This window comes from Aspergillus glaucus (assembly GCF_001890805.1).
Source record: "Aspergillus glaucus CBS 516.65 unplaced genomic scaffold ASPGLscaffold_1, whole genome shotgun sequence".
Classification (NCBI taxonomy): Eukaryota; Fungi; Ascomycota; class Eurotiomycetes; order Eurotiales; family Aspergillaceae; genus Aspergillus; species Aspergillus glaucus.
Window position 1 is genome coordinate 406,826 of NW_019170453.1, and position 12,808 is coordinate 419,633.

The following is a 12,808-nucleotide window of genomic DNA, read 5'->3' on the forward strand; positions in this document are numbered from 1 at the left end:
TTTCGGGCGACACAAAAATACACTAGTTGCGCGTAGTCCGGAATCATAGAAAAGACCAGAAAAGGGGCGCTGGGACCAGCGGTGGAAGTTTTCCAGAAGGATTATTCTTAGAAAGCCACTATTAAGGATTATTACGACTCTGTATTACCGGGTATCCATCATGTGGCTTTGCTGGTGTTGTGCGAGGCTCCTCTTACCTCTCTCTGACTAACTCTCTCCCCTTAATAGCTCGTCAGGATTATTATTTTGAAACATCTCCAATGCCCAATCACCATTATCGATTATTAGTCAGTGTCATACCAAAGTCTTTTTCCCCTGAGAAAAGAACAAAGAGATTAAAATGGGTGCCTCATGAAATCACGGCTGCATCATGTCTTTTCTCCTGCATAGAATAACTCTGCAGTCCGGGTTGATCTCAAGGCCAGCAACAGCAACAGCCAACAGGATCATCCAGGGAACGGGGCCGGATATTGTATTCGAGACACTTCCGGGACTAGTGCTCGACCTGACTCGTGATCCGTGCCTGATTTTCCTTCTAGGCGATTTCTAGGCGAGTAAATAAATCCATCCTAGCGGTGAGTGGGCGAGAGGGACGCTGCTGCCACGGCACATAGAGTGGAACCCCCTGTAGTCTTCCGAAAATGCTTCTGGAAGGCTTTCCGAAGGCTGCACTGTTCCGCACCCGGTCAGGGGGGTGCTGCAGGAGTCAATAATTAGTGTGTGGTAAGTGCCACGGAAAGTGGGGATTATCGGGTCCTTCTGGAAGGGCAGAAAAGGAGACGATGAGAGAGTAAGAAAAAAAAAAAAAAAAAAAAAAAAAAAAAAAACAGACATCATTCTCAGCCCCGTCTTCGTCATTGGGCATTTGGACGTGTACAAAGGTAGTATGCTTATGCGGCTTCTTTTATTCCCCGTCGTAAGCCCGCATTTTCCTACACTAAATTCCAGTTAGTCGCGAAACTAGCACCATCAAGTAAAGTCTTGGAAGATCCACTTACTCTGGTATCATTACCACTGTACCCGTATCACTGTATTATGTTTAATTGGTGTTTTGGTTCTTTTTCTTTCCGGATTCTGACCTCTACAAGGCTTCAATCAGCATGCGGTCCAACGTGAGATATGCAGCCGGCAAGCAAGTCAAATAACGGGGAGAATTGACCAGATCCTGGTCCGTCGAACGAAAGAAATCGGATGGGCGGAGGACGGTCAGGGATCACGGTCTTGCTTCATCTCCGGCGCTCTCGAAACCTTCTAGAAGCAGTAGAAGGAAATTAGCTTCGCACTGTCGTCCTTCGCTAATCTCCAGTCATATTTCGGAAGAGATAGTTGTTACGCCAGGCAACGGGCCAGGACAATCAGGTACCCATAGTCACCTTCCCAACTGGGCTTCTCTCTCCATAACCACCACTCCGTGATTCCTATTCTGTACACTATGAGCTCCTGTAACAGAGACATGCCATCTCCAGCACTGCCACACCGGGAAGATCCTTGTGGATCGTTTAGCAGGTGGTCGTAGCAGAATGATAATGAGAAACCACCGCGGGGGGGGGATAAGCAAATTGGAAGAGACCCTGGAGCTTGTACAATATGTCGCACGATGACCAGAGAGACATGTACTGTTGCTGCTCCGTGAACCAACGTGCCGTAAGAAGATGTCCATCCCTCCCCTTGACCAGGGGAAAGTGCAGCTTTCCAAACTCCCCGCGTAGCATAGCAGCAGAGTATGTACTCCGTATGAATCGAGCGGAAGAGTCCGTTGCGTCATGTCCGACTGGATGAAGGACACTACTGCTACCGTACAGAGCGCTAGACTCCGTAGTTTAGCAGATATTCAGATCAGCGTCAGGAGGATCCACAGACCGATTATTCTCGCACAGTCAAAAGAGAGACGGGGAAAACGACGTGGTGGAGCCGAACTAAAGAGAGAGTCGCTACATACTGCTAGTAGTACTATGGCATAGTGGTGGAAACTGTAAAATACCAGTACAGGAAATAATCTAGAAAATAATCAAATACATTAAACCTCGATCGTGGAGACTTTTTCCTTTCCTTTCTTCTTACATATTCTCTTGTTCTCTCTCTCTGTCCAACTGTTGTTTTTTCTTCCTTTTCTTCCCTCCGAATCCGATCCTTGGTTCACTCACCTGTCTCTCAGACCTTTTTCCATCACTCCATAATCACCTTTTTTTACTCTATTTACCACCACCCGGAGATCTCTCCCTCTGCGCGCTACTTTCCTAGCTATCAATCTTGTGGACTGTACGTTCTTTTTATCTATTTTCTGTTCCTGCGTCGACGTGGCAGGTGCATGCGCCTACAGCATCCTCTTGTCTCTGCCATCCCTTGAGACAGTGCGCATTCTGGCTCCTGCTCGAGGTTTCATGCATAGATCATATTGACAGCTTGCTGACCATCCTATCCGTGAAACAGATTCAATCATTTTCCACGCGAAGCCTCCGTTCCTTTACCGATTCGACCATCTCGTGCCTGAACCCGAAAAGATCCTGCGCATACCTGTCGCGACAAGCTCTTCGCCATTCCATTCCGAACACGCATATTCTGCAGCTATCCAGTTCTTAAAATTTCGAGTTCGCAAAGCAGCGCTTGTCGAGCTGTCAAGAGTCAGTTTTATTATTCGGATCCGAACGTTTTCTGAGCACAGCAGAGTAATTTTGGCCTGGTGCCGTTTGCTCTACGCCCCTTTTCTGTGGTGTGACTCTTTTTTTGTCTCTCACCCACCTGTTCGCGTCTTTCAGGATTATCTGGTCATCTTGACGGATATTCTCTGTCAGTGTTTGCAAAAAAAAAAAGGTGAGTTGACTCGTCTTGAACTGCGACTGCGATAGCTCCACCGCTTGTGCATCGGGCATCCAACTCCACTGTTGGCGCATCGGTCTGCTTTTTTTTTTTTTTTTTTAAATCCTTTTTCTCTTCCTAGAAAAACAATGCTAACCAGTACTTTTTCTTGTGCAGTCTTTTGTTTTCGCCCTATAACTAGCGGTCTCCGTCTTTGCTCGTGTCAGCAAAAAGTACCTGCGCTACCTCGTCGGATTCGCGTGTTCGATAACTTCACAGGGAAACGCTGTGGAGACAATCTTACACTTTACGTGTAAAAACAGACTATTTTTCTATTTGTTGTCCTTGGCCACCGCATCTCAGCTCACCGCTGGGCCAGGTCATGGACATCACGACTATTTTGAACAGAAAACAATCTGCTGCCCTGGTTGCTGCAGAAGGACCGTTCCAACAACAGTTCGTACCTTCACCCTTCGGTTCTCCCTCGTCGCCAAGAATGAAGCCGGAACCGGGCGTCTCGGACCCTGGTGACCACCAAGTCCTGGCATATCCTACCCATGCTCCGCTTGGCCAGATGAACCTGCACCAAGGCCTGCAATACGCTCCTCGCACGCAGCCGAGTACCAGCATGCCACTGATGCAGAATGCCTACTACCCCGGAGGATACGCAAGCACAAGTCCAATGCCGAATGGCATCGCTGCTGCACCTACAGGAAGAGCCGATCCACCACCGAAGACTTTTTACTGCTCGACTTGCAACAAGGGTTTTGCCCGGCGCAGTGATCTCGCGCGTCATGGTACGTCCTCTTCTCCGTACCTTTCCTTGCATCAACAGCTAACCTGTCATCAGAACGGATCCACACAGGCATTAGGCCTCACGCTTGTGACTGGCCGGGTTGCGGAAAGCAGTTCATCCAGCGTTCAGCTCTTACTGTGCATTCTCGTGTCCACACTGGAGAGAAGCCTCATATGTGCGAGCGATGTGGCAAGGTATGTCTAGTCCCTCGTCTACACCGATTGGAATATTCTAACAAAATTTTTCATACAGCCTTTTAGTGATTCGTCGTCACTCGCAAGACATCGCAGAATCCACTCCGGAAAGCGCCCCTACAAGTGTCCGTATGCGAACTGCCAAAAGACCTTCACCCGCCGTACCACCTTGACCCGCCATCAGAACCACCACACTGGAACAATCGAGGAGGCTGCTGCAGAGACAGAAGCCAACCTGAGACAGAACAAGGACAGGGCAAGGATGCCAGGTGACATGTTTTCGGATCATGGCTCTGTTCACTCCACGCCGTCCCCCGCGCACCACCCCATCTCCCCGGCCGGTGATCTCCCACCGTTGCATATGCCCCGTTCTGTCAGCGATTACTACGGAAGCGGATCTATCCCCCCTCACATGCGAGGAGACTTTTCGCAACCCAGCCCCCGCGCGTCTCCGACTGCCACATCACCATCGCTGTCAAGCTACGGCAGCGCGCCACCTATCCGTCCCTCCATGACATCACATCCCACTGGCTACGGCCCCCCTCAGCCTCTGGAGCCGCCTGCCAACAACGACCACCGACCAAACAGTGTCAGCGGAAGCCCGCACATGACCAGTCTGGGCTGGGCATCTCCGTCGCATAGTATCCCGTCTCCCGGCTCTGTAAACGATTTCTACCCAGAGCCCAGTGCCCCAGCATACCACACCTCCATGCCTCCTCACATGTACTTCCCCAATTCCACAATTCGCCGGCCCGCCAGCACAGAGCCTGAGAATTATGAAATGAAGCCGAGGCTTGGCGAGACTGCGTGGTCTACTGCGGTTTAGTTCAATTCTTTGAAAAACTAACCGCATTGGCCTGTATTATCTATTTACTTGGTTCTTTCCTTTGTTAGCAAGCATATTTCTCGAATCTTCCCCATCTCATGAGTTTCTTGCACTTTCCCCTCTGTACTAGCATTGGTTCCCCGTGTCTATCCAGCATATCAAGGATAGACAAGTGGGAAAGGAGTCCGGGCTAAGCTTCTTATTTTGCATACGGGTGTTGTGTTTTTATTTCTGTTTCCGTTTTTGCTTTACTTCTCCTTTGTCGCCCCGTCATTTCCCCCCGATACTCATACTCATATTCATACTCATTCACTCCCTTGATGCGATGCGAGACATGACCAGAATGAAGCATATAACATACATACATACATAAACATAGATAGAAGGTGGGAATGGGGTTCTGGTTTTTGGATACGGTTTGCTTGGCTTGGTCGTCAGGGGTTCTGGTCTGATCTTGGTCTGGTGTTGCTGTGTTTTGTTTTTATCATATTATAGACTTGCTTTTTCTGTTGGTTATTGCTTTTTGTTTTTATGTTATCGTTATCTATACCTAATACTTGTTTTTTTTTCTGATCTTTTGCTTTCGTTGTTGCTGCTCTATATTAATACCACGTCTTGTACATTCATGGACCCCCTGTATGATAGACAGAATTGATAGAATTAGACACATTGATGCCATCTGCTGTCTTGTTATCTGTACTCGATAAAATCATAGAAGACTTATTGTAGTACATGCTAGTCAACAATCAACCAGTCAAGTTAATCTATGTACATATTACCCCGATACTAAAGACAAACACCAGTAACTACCCTTGAACACCACTAACATGGACCCGCAAACTACAGTGTATGAAACAATCAGACCTAATAATTCACTCCCAACCCACTAGAATTCATAGACTCCGGAATCGCAGGACAATTACACACGCCCGCACCTGACGAACCCGACCCCGACCCTAATCCCAGAGCACGCGCGAAAACCGTAGCAGCGGACGATGACGACGAGGATGAAATCATACCAAAACGCAGAAATACTTCTGATGTTGTGACGAGGATGGAGATTACGATTAGGACGATAATGATCCAGGTTTGATCTATTTCGTTAGCTTCCTTCTTTCTCTTTGGCATATGGAACGGGGGATAAAAATGTATGGGAGAGGGGGGGGGGCATACGAGAAGTCCTAGTATCAGCAATTGAATCGGACAGAATCTCCGCCAAATCCAAAAACACGCGACAGCGTTCATTAAGTACCTGAATCCGCGGTTTGATTTCCAGATACTCCCGAACAGCAATGTACAGCGGGTATAGTGTTGGTTCGCTTTCCCAGAAGAAGTTGGGTACGTCAAGCATATTCGAAGACAAGTTGACTTCGACTCGGCTCTTGAATAGGCGTCCTAGGATTCTAAAGACTTCTTCTCGTTTTAAGCCTAATTTTCCGGTGACGGCCAGACGGCGGGGGACGTCTTTGGCTTCTGCCATTTGTCGCGCCATGACTTCTTCGAAGAAACAGAGTTTGGTACTCTGTGCTATGCCGTGACTGATTGCTAATTTGATCATGTGGTCGCCGTTCCGTAGGGTGATCATATCGTTGTACACGCGCGGCCGCGAGATCTCAGTCGAGTATTCGAAGTGGAACTCTTCCGTCTCGAAGTCTTCTTCTTGTAAGGGCATGGTGGCTAGTGGGATCGGACTGCCTGTTACGGAGGACGTGGCGAAGGCGAGATCGGCTAGGATGTCTTTTTCTTGATTCTCTGTTAGGTTCCAGAAGACGACCACGCCGTAGCTGAAGACGAACATTTCTGCTACGTCGTATGCAAGACGGGCGGCGGCGGCGGACATGGAGGGGGTGCTTGTTGTTCTTGTTTCTGTTGGTCTGTCTTGGATATCGCTCGGATGGTGATGTTCATGACTGGTGCTACCCGGTGCACTCGAAGGCCGCTCTAGTGTATCCGTTCCTTCATCCATCCGGTGATTCTCTTGGTTGGCGTTATGGATCATTCTGTCAACACTATCGGGAGTTTCCTGCTCATGTTGATGCAAACCATCCTCCATATGGTGCATCCGACGACCCCCAACCGAATGCTCTTCTGCCTCCATATTAAACTCGTCATGGTAATCCCGCAGCTCGTTCCGCTCAATTTCCTCATCAAGCAGAGACTTGCCTCCGGGCTTCTTCACCATCGGACTACTCCGCAGTCGATACCCATCATTACCCGGCAACAGCGGCAAATGGTACGCCGTGTACAGACAGTCATCGTACAGCTTCGTCCGTCCCCCATGCTGCTCCTTGACAAACGACGCCAACGAACTCATCTTATACGCCTGCGCGGTACAATATGCCGTAACACGCGCAAGCTTTTCCGCACGACGAGCCTTGGGCAACCGCTCCGCATAGCTCTTCGCCCGTTCAGGCGCAACCTTGCGACGACGCAGTGCTTCCTCCTCAGCCAGCAACGGCGCAATATCATTATCCACCCCAAAATCACCACCCAGTTTCTTTTGCGTCACCAATTGCTGCCGTATCCGCTCCGGATCCCAGCCCTTATCTTTCGCAAGTCGTCCGACCAATTCCTCATCCACCGCTTCGTCATCGACTTCTTCTTCTTCTTCTTCTTCTTCTTCTTCTTCTGCTTCTTCTTCATCGACATCTCCCTCCTCTTCCACTTGCGATGTTTCTGGAAGAAGGACCAGTTTCTCACTAAGTTTCGTACTACGCGGAGGGAGACGCGGTTGCGCCGCGAGTCGACCGACCGTCCCCGACGAACTTGCCGTTCCGCCATGGATTCCTGCACTGCCTGAGCTTCCGATCAATCCTCCAGCAGCAGATGCAAGGCGCGAACGGGGACGAGCGCGCGTGTTTGGGGGTGGATGGCGCTGTTGCATGGAGGGGACATCGGAGGCATATTGGAGGACATTATCGACGGTGATGAATCGCGTTGATGGGGAGCGACGACGACGCTGTGGATTTGGTGGGTGTTGTTCGCGCGAGTCGGTAACCTAATCCAAGCACATGATTAGCCATACTGCATAGAGTCATTGTATGTAAATGGATAAGAAAATCACATACCAACACCGTAGGGCTTCTCTGGCCGACCCGGCCGCGAGGACGAGAAGACGACATGGGTTTTGACGTCAAGTCTACCGGAATACCCTTCGACCAAGAAAAAACAAATTATAATACAACCCGTCAATAAAAAGCCCGATTGCCTTGATTGCTTCGCCCCTCAACTAAAATCCCAGTCCAAATGCCAACCGCTTATAACGGGCTCGTCGAATAGGAAATCGTCCGGGACGCAACGGAATCGAATCAAACACCGCTTGTTCTTTCCCCCCTTGTTCAATTGTCGCTGCAGAAAGAAGCAACGACGGCCAATCAATATGAGATGATGCGGCTGAGTATCAGTGATGCCGCCATAGACGTGGTGGTGGTTCCTCGCATCAAGTTGCTGGTCTGGTCTGGATGTGCTACGCTTCCCAGATAGATTAGGTAAGCACATGGCTTACCGCCTTGGTTACCGCCGCCAAAATAACGGCACTAAGCCTGCTGCGGTCTAGTGTCATAACGAGGAATGACGTCGCCTAGCCGTCGGACGTAAAGCCGCGGCGTAAGGGCTGGGTAATGATACAATACGCGTATGTAATGGTAGTGACGGCGCTATTTCCCAACCCGGACACTCGGGAGCCACGTGCACAGGCCGTACTAGTCCCAAAATGGCTTAACGGGTCGTATCTGGGTTAATCTGGGGTAATACTCCGTAACAGTACGAGCATATTCTAAGCACCTTCAAGTCAGAATTTATCGTAAATGCAATTAGATTCAGTAATAATATATCGGGTTTCTATGTCCTAGCAGTAATGACAGATGCTAGATGTCTATGCAAATAATTATGCAAATGCTCTGCTGTAGCACGAGGGGGGTCAATATGCAAAAGAATAATCCGAATAAACCAAAAAGATTAAAAACTCAATAAAAGGGTGGAAACAAAGAACGCCCGGAGTACCTAGATCTGTTGCTTCCTCGTGCTGTAATGCAATCCAAAGAATAGGCTGAAAACATAAAGATGGTATGATATGAATGCAATAACTCAGAACATGGATCATGTCCCGTCCACGATGAAAATAAAGGGTGCATGAAAATCAGTAACGGCATTGTTATCTTCGTAGCTCTTCCCGGAGCCGTCGATCCTCGTCCCAAATTTCTTTCTTGGTTCGTTGAAGAGCTGCGTGCTGTCGTTGTAAATTATCCAGGTCCGCCCGCGGAGGGTCTGGATGTCTTGCCATCGCCTCATACAAGGTACGGTATTTGGCATAACGTTGCTTGAATCTTTGCGACTTCTCCCGCAGCTGTCGGCGAAGCAGCTCATAGCTCATGGGCGGCGAGGCGCTACCTGTACTGCCGCTGGAAGTGCTTGGGGCTCGCCGGCGTTTATGCTCCAAGCTCCCATTTGTCATGGTGTGGGATTGACGAATTGAAGGCCGTTCCGGCTCCGCCTTGCGCTTCAACGGATTTGTCACCGGCGTCGACTTGACAGCACCATTAGTCTGGGCGGCTTTGGGGGCGCTGGTGGCGGTAGCCTTGGGTTGTTGTTGCTGTTGTTGTTGTTTCGGTCGCGAGATCTGCGAAATCAGAGGCGAGGAAGAAGAGGAGGAGGTGCCGGAAGGTGGATGATTTTGACTGGAAGCACGACTATGGGTACGAATCTCGGATGCGTTGGTCGGAGGCGATGAGCCAAGCGGTGACGGCTTCCGGGGCGAGTTGGATGTCCGAGACGACGGCGGTTTCTTCAATGCGGTAGTCGGTTTAGCAGGAGGCTGGTGAGAGCTTGTTGTGGTATCAGGCTTAGGTGGGGGACGCTCCGACTTGTCGACTTTAGAAGGCGCCGGATGTTTGATTTCCGGAGCATGAGATACGTCTCGTTTGGCAGCGGGCTTCGGTTGTGGCTTCTCCGTGGTATCCGCCTTCTCCCGCGTCTTGTCGGTGGTCGCTGGGACATCTGGCATTTCTGTGTCTTCGTCCTCATCTGATTCGTGGACGTATTCTGCCGATTTGACCTTGGCGTCTGGTTTCGCGGCAGGCTTACGCTCAGCCTTCTTGGTGACACGGCCGGTCAACGTGCTGTTTGTAGTAGTCTTGCCTTTGGCGGGAGCCTTCTTGGCAGCTGCGGAGTCCTTCTCGCCTGTCCGTTTTTTCTGTGTAGTTGCAGTCTTCGCGCCGCTAGTACTGGCCCTGTCAGTCTCATGACCCGTCGTGTCACCATCCTTGTCGTCTGCGTTCTGTGCTTGGACACGGGACGTGGCAGGCTTCTTGATAGGCCCCGTCGACAAGTTCAGTCGTGACAGACACTTGCCTTTGCCTCGTTCTTCCTTGGGGAGCAACATCTGCCATTGTTTGTCGGTGCGAGAGATGCGCATCCGATCGAAGGCGGAGATGGCATTCTCAATGGCCTCCTGCCGGTCTTCCTGAGACGGGTAGGGGAAATTCCACACATCAAGATCCTTGTAGGCTTTGTCTTTGAGGTCGAATTTGTCCCGATTGAGTCGGTTCTCAATACCGTACTTCTGGGTCAAGGCCGTGCAGTCATCGAGGGAGGCGCGGGTTACGCGGGTGAGGAACTTGACGGAGACGGCGCGGACGGCGAGGAGGTGAATGAAGGGTACCTTGAGGGCATCGAGGCGAATTCGATCTTTATTCTGAGTCACGGGGGCGGAAGTAGGTGTGAGGGCAGGGATGGAGGCCGGGGAACGGGAGACGCCCAGGCCAGGACTAGCAGAAAGAGAACGATTGGCGGATGATGTTTTGAGGAGGCGGTCCTTTTCCCGCTCGACCTTGCTGGCAGGAGTGCATAAAAGACCAGAAGGTTTCCCCCGGAGAGACTTGACTTGATTGATGTCATCAATCATGTGCGTCTTCTTGGACTCTTTTCCTTGTTCATAGGCATTCAAGCTCAACTCGAGGTTGGCCAATGCCTGATCGGTGGCCGCAGTGGCCTCCCGGGCCTTCTGGACCTCCAACCTATGACTCAAAACACCAGTAAAATATGCGTTCTCTTTGTCGGAGGTGGATCCACAGGTGTAGATCTCGGATCGGTGAGCCTCGGGGGCGGAATGGAAATGCTGGGATTTGGAGCCGTAGTAGAGGGTCTGGTGTTTCCCGAAGCGTATTCGAGCCGATTTATTCTCGCGCAGCGACTGTATCAGCTCATCGACGGTGTTATGAGCCAGATTTAACCGCATAACATTCGTTGGTCTGGTTGTGGCGTCGGTACCGGGGACAGGTCTGCAGAGAGACAACCCGGCCTCGGGGACGTCTAGGGCCGACATGGCGAAGGAGGACAAGGGAAGGTAATCGTTTTCTCGCAGGAATTCGTCGGATGGTTGTTCCTGAAGCGGATACAAGAAGAGAGAATGAACAATCGAGGTAGGAGAGGAAGGGTTCGAGAACCGGGCGTAGGAACGGATGGCAGCGTGACCGCTGCAGGTTCACCGGGTGAATGCACGGGAGGAGCGAGGACCGTCTGCCATATAAAATCGGCGATCAAGCAATGACAATGAAGTTATGAGAATTGCATGCAAAATGGCAAGCAGAAGAATTTCGAGAGCCACCAAATCCCATTGCAGAACAGGGTCAACAAGTGGTGGACGAGAGCAGAGAAAGTAGTAGGGAGGGAGACATGCAGAACAATGGAAGAAAGAAAGAACAAAGAAGGAGAGAAAGAAGAGTAGTGAGAGAGAAAGAGGAGGAGAGGAGAGAAGATGGGAAAGAGAATGAGGGGAAGAGGAGAAAAGAAAGAAAAAAGAAAAGAGAGAAAGACGAGAATGAGAGAATGAGAGATGATGCCAAAAGGAACGGCGAGACTGAGAGCAAGGCGGCTTCAAAGCGGAGAGCCGTATGTATGGTATTACCGTACGTATCACAATACATACACTCTACTCTGTACAAGTATGTATGTACTTGTACTCTACCAATACACTACTACTATGTACTATGTTTCTATTCTACACTTCCTACTTCCTACAATCCTACTGATACAATAGATTGGCCACTGCATCATGCTGTTCTGGGCGCAGTAGTGGCGATGCAGCATCATCATCTCAGCATGTATGTACGGTTGTTCCTCAGCCCACTGTACCTAATACCTAATACCTACAAGTAATACTAGCTCAAGACCGTCGTCTGGGCTGTTGCATTCGTCCATGGGATGGTTGGCTCTGGTTCTGGGAGACCCCTGCCATCAATCTGACTTCATTTGTGCTCTACCGTATAATTCCCCTCTGCTCTGTACAATACAAACAATTAGAACGCCCAGTTTGATCTTATTTTCTTTCTTTCTCCCTTTCATTGATTCAGTAACCATTGGGTAATAATACCGTACAACACTGCGACGGACGCTAAACCACCTCCCCCGCTGGGCTGGCCAATAGGAACCAGAAATTAGAGTCTGGTGGGCCATCCGAGCCTTTTTCCGAGGTCTTGACACGCCATAATCGGGCAAAGATCGGCGCCTGGGTAAGAAATAATCCTTCTTGGCGTATTACCGTACATACTCTATTTAGGGGCGCAGTAGAGGCTGAGTCCTGTGTACTCTGTAGAGTATGGTCTATGTTTTGTAACTATGCATAGTTATGAGCGAGAGTTAGAAGAAACAAGGACATCAGTATAAATCCATACCTTGCAGAGGACGGTTGAAGCAAGATCAGCGTCAAATAGATCACCTTATCGTGGGCGGAAGATCATCCCGTTCTGTCCAGTTTCACAAGAGTTGCTATTGACGGAGTATTCCATACACTCTCAGATCAATCACATCAGCAGAGCTGAAGAGAGCATCAACTGTAATTGTACGTATATACAGAGTAGTTGTATGTATGAGGATCTCCCTGCCACTTTACACATCGAGTCCCGCGATTCAATTATTTACCGACTTTTAAGGTTACTGATCTCGAGGATGTACTCTGCATGTACTCGATCTAATTGTACTGTACGGAATATGCACACATGACCCATGTACTTTGTACTTATGGCTGGCTGAAATGCGCAAGGATTCCTGCCACTTTTATTCTACGCAGTTTTCATACAGTACCGTAGAAACAATCAAGAACATACCGACTTCCATGCTATATTAATCCAGACACTAGTCCGGCCTAGTTCCAAACTCCCTGCTGATCAGTACCTACTCGAAATATGTACATACTGGTAA

The 12,808-nt window shown here is 49.7% G+C and overlaps 4 protein-coding genes across 4 annotated transcripts; 2 read left to right on the top strand and 2 right to left on the bottom strand.

Moving 5' to 3' along the window:
• Positions 1-3,178: 3,178 nt before the first annotated feature.
• ASPGLDRAFT_116093 (putative C2H2 finger domain protein) lies at positions 3,179-4,612 on the top strand (the record flags this gene model as incomplete). The annotated part of the gene is made up of 3 exons (XM_022539744.1): positions 3,179-3,593; positions 3,647-3,786; positions 3,845-4,612. 3 exons carry the CDS (start codon positions 3,179-3,181, stop codon positions 4,610-4,612), a joined length of 1,323 nt encoding a protein of 440 aa, XP_022405767.1.
• An 864-nt stretch (positions 4,613-5,476) lies between these two features.
• On the bottom strand, positions 5,477-7,734 carry ASPGLDRAFT_62686 (RMD1 family protein; the record flags this gene model as incomplete). The annotated part of the gene is made up of 3 exons (XM_022548563.1): positions 5,477-5,706; positions 5,786-7,610; positions 7,681-7,734. The coding sequence occupies 3 exons, from the start codon at positions 7,732-7,734 to the stop codon at positions 5,477-5,479; spliced, it is 2,109 nt and encodes a 702-aa protein (XP_022405768.1).
• Positions 7,735-8,765: 1,031 nt separating this feature from the next.
• On the bottom strand, positions 8,766-10,934 carry ASPGLDRAFT_115156 (uncharacterized protein; the record flags this gene model as incomplete). The annotated part of the gene is made up of 1 exon (XM_022539662.1): positions 8,766-10,934. The coding sequence occupies one exon, from the start codon at positions 10,932-10,934 to the stop codon at positions 8,766-8,768; it is 2,169 nt and encodes a 722-aa protein (XP_022405769.1).
• A 350-nt stretch (positions 10,935-11,284) lies between these two features.
• ASPGLDRAFT_21266 (uncharacterized protein) lies at positions 11,285-11,854 on the top strand (the record flags this gene model as incomplete). Its single annotated transcript, XM_022543079.1, has 4 exons — positions 11,285-11,517; positions 11,555-11,557; positions 11,649-11,712; positions 11,774-11,854. The coding sequence occupies 4 exons, from the start codon at positions 11,285-11,287 to the stop codon at positions 11,852-11,854; spliced, it is 381 nt and encodes a 126-aa protein (XP_022405770.1).
• Between the last annotated feature and the right edge of the window lie 954 nt (positions 11,855-12,808).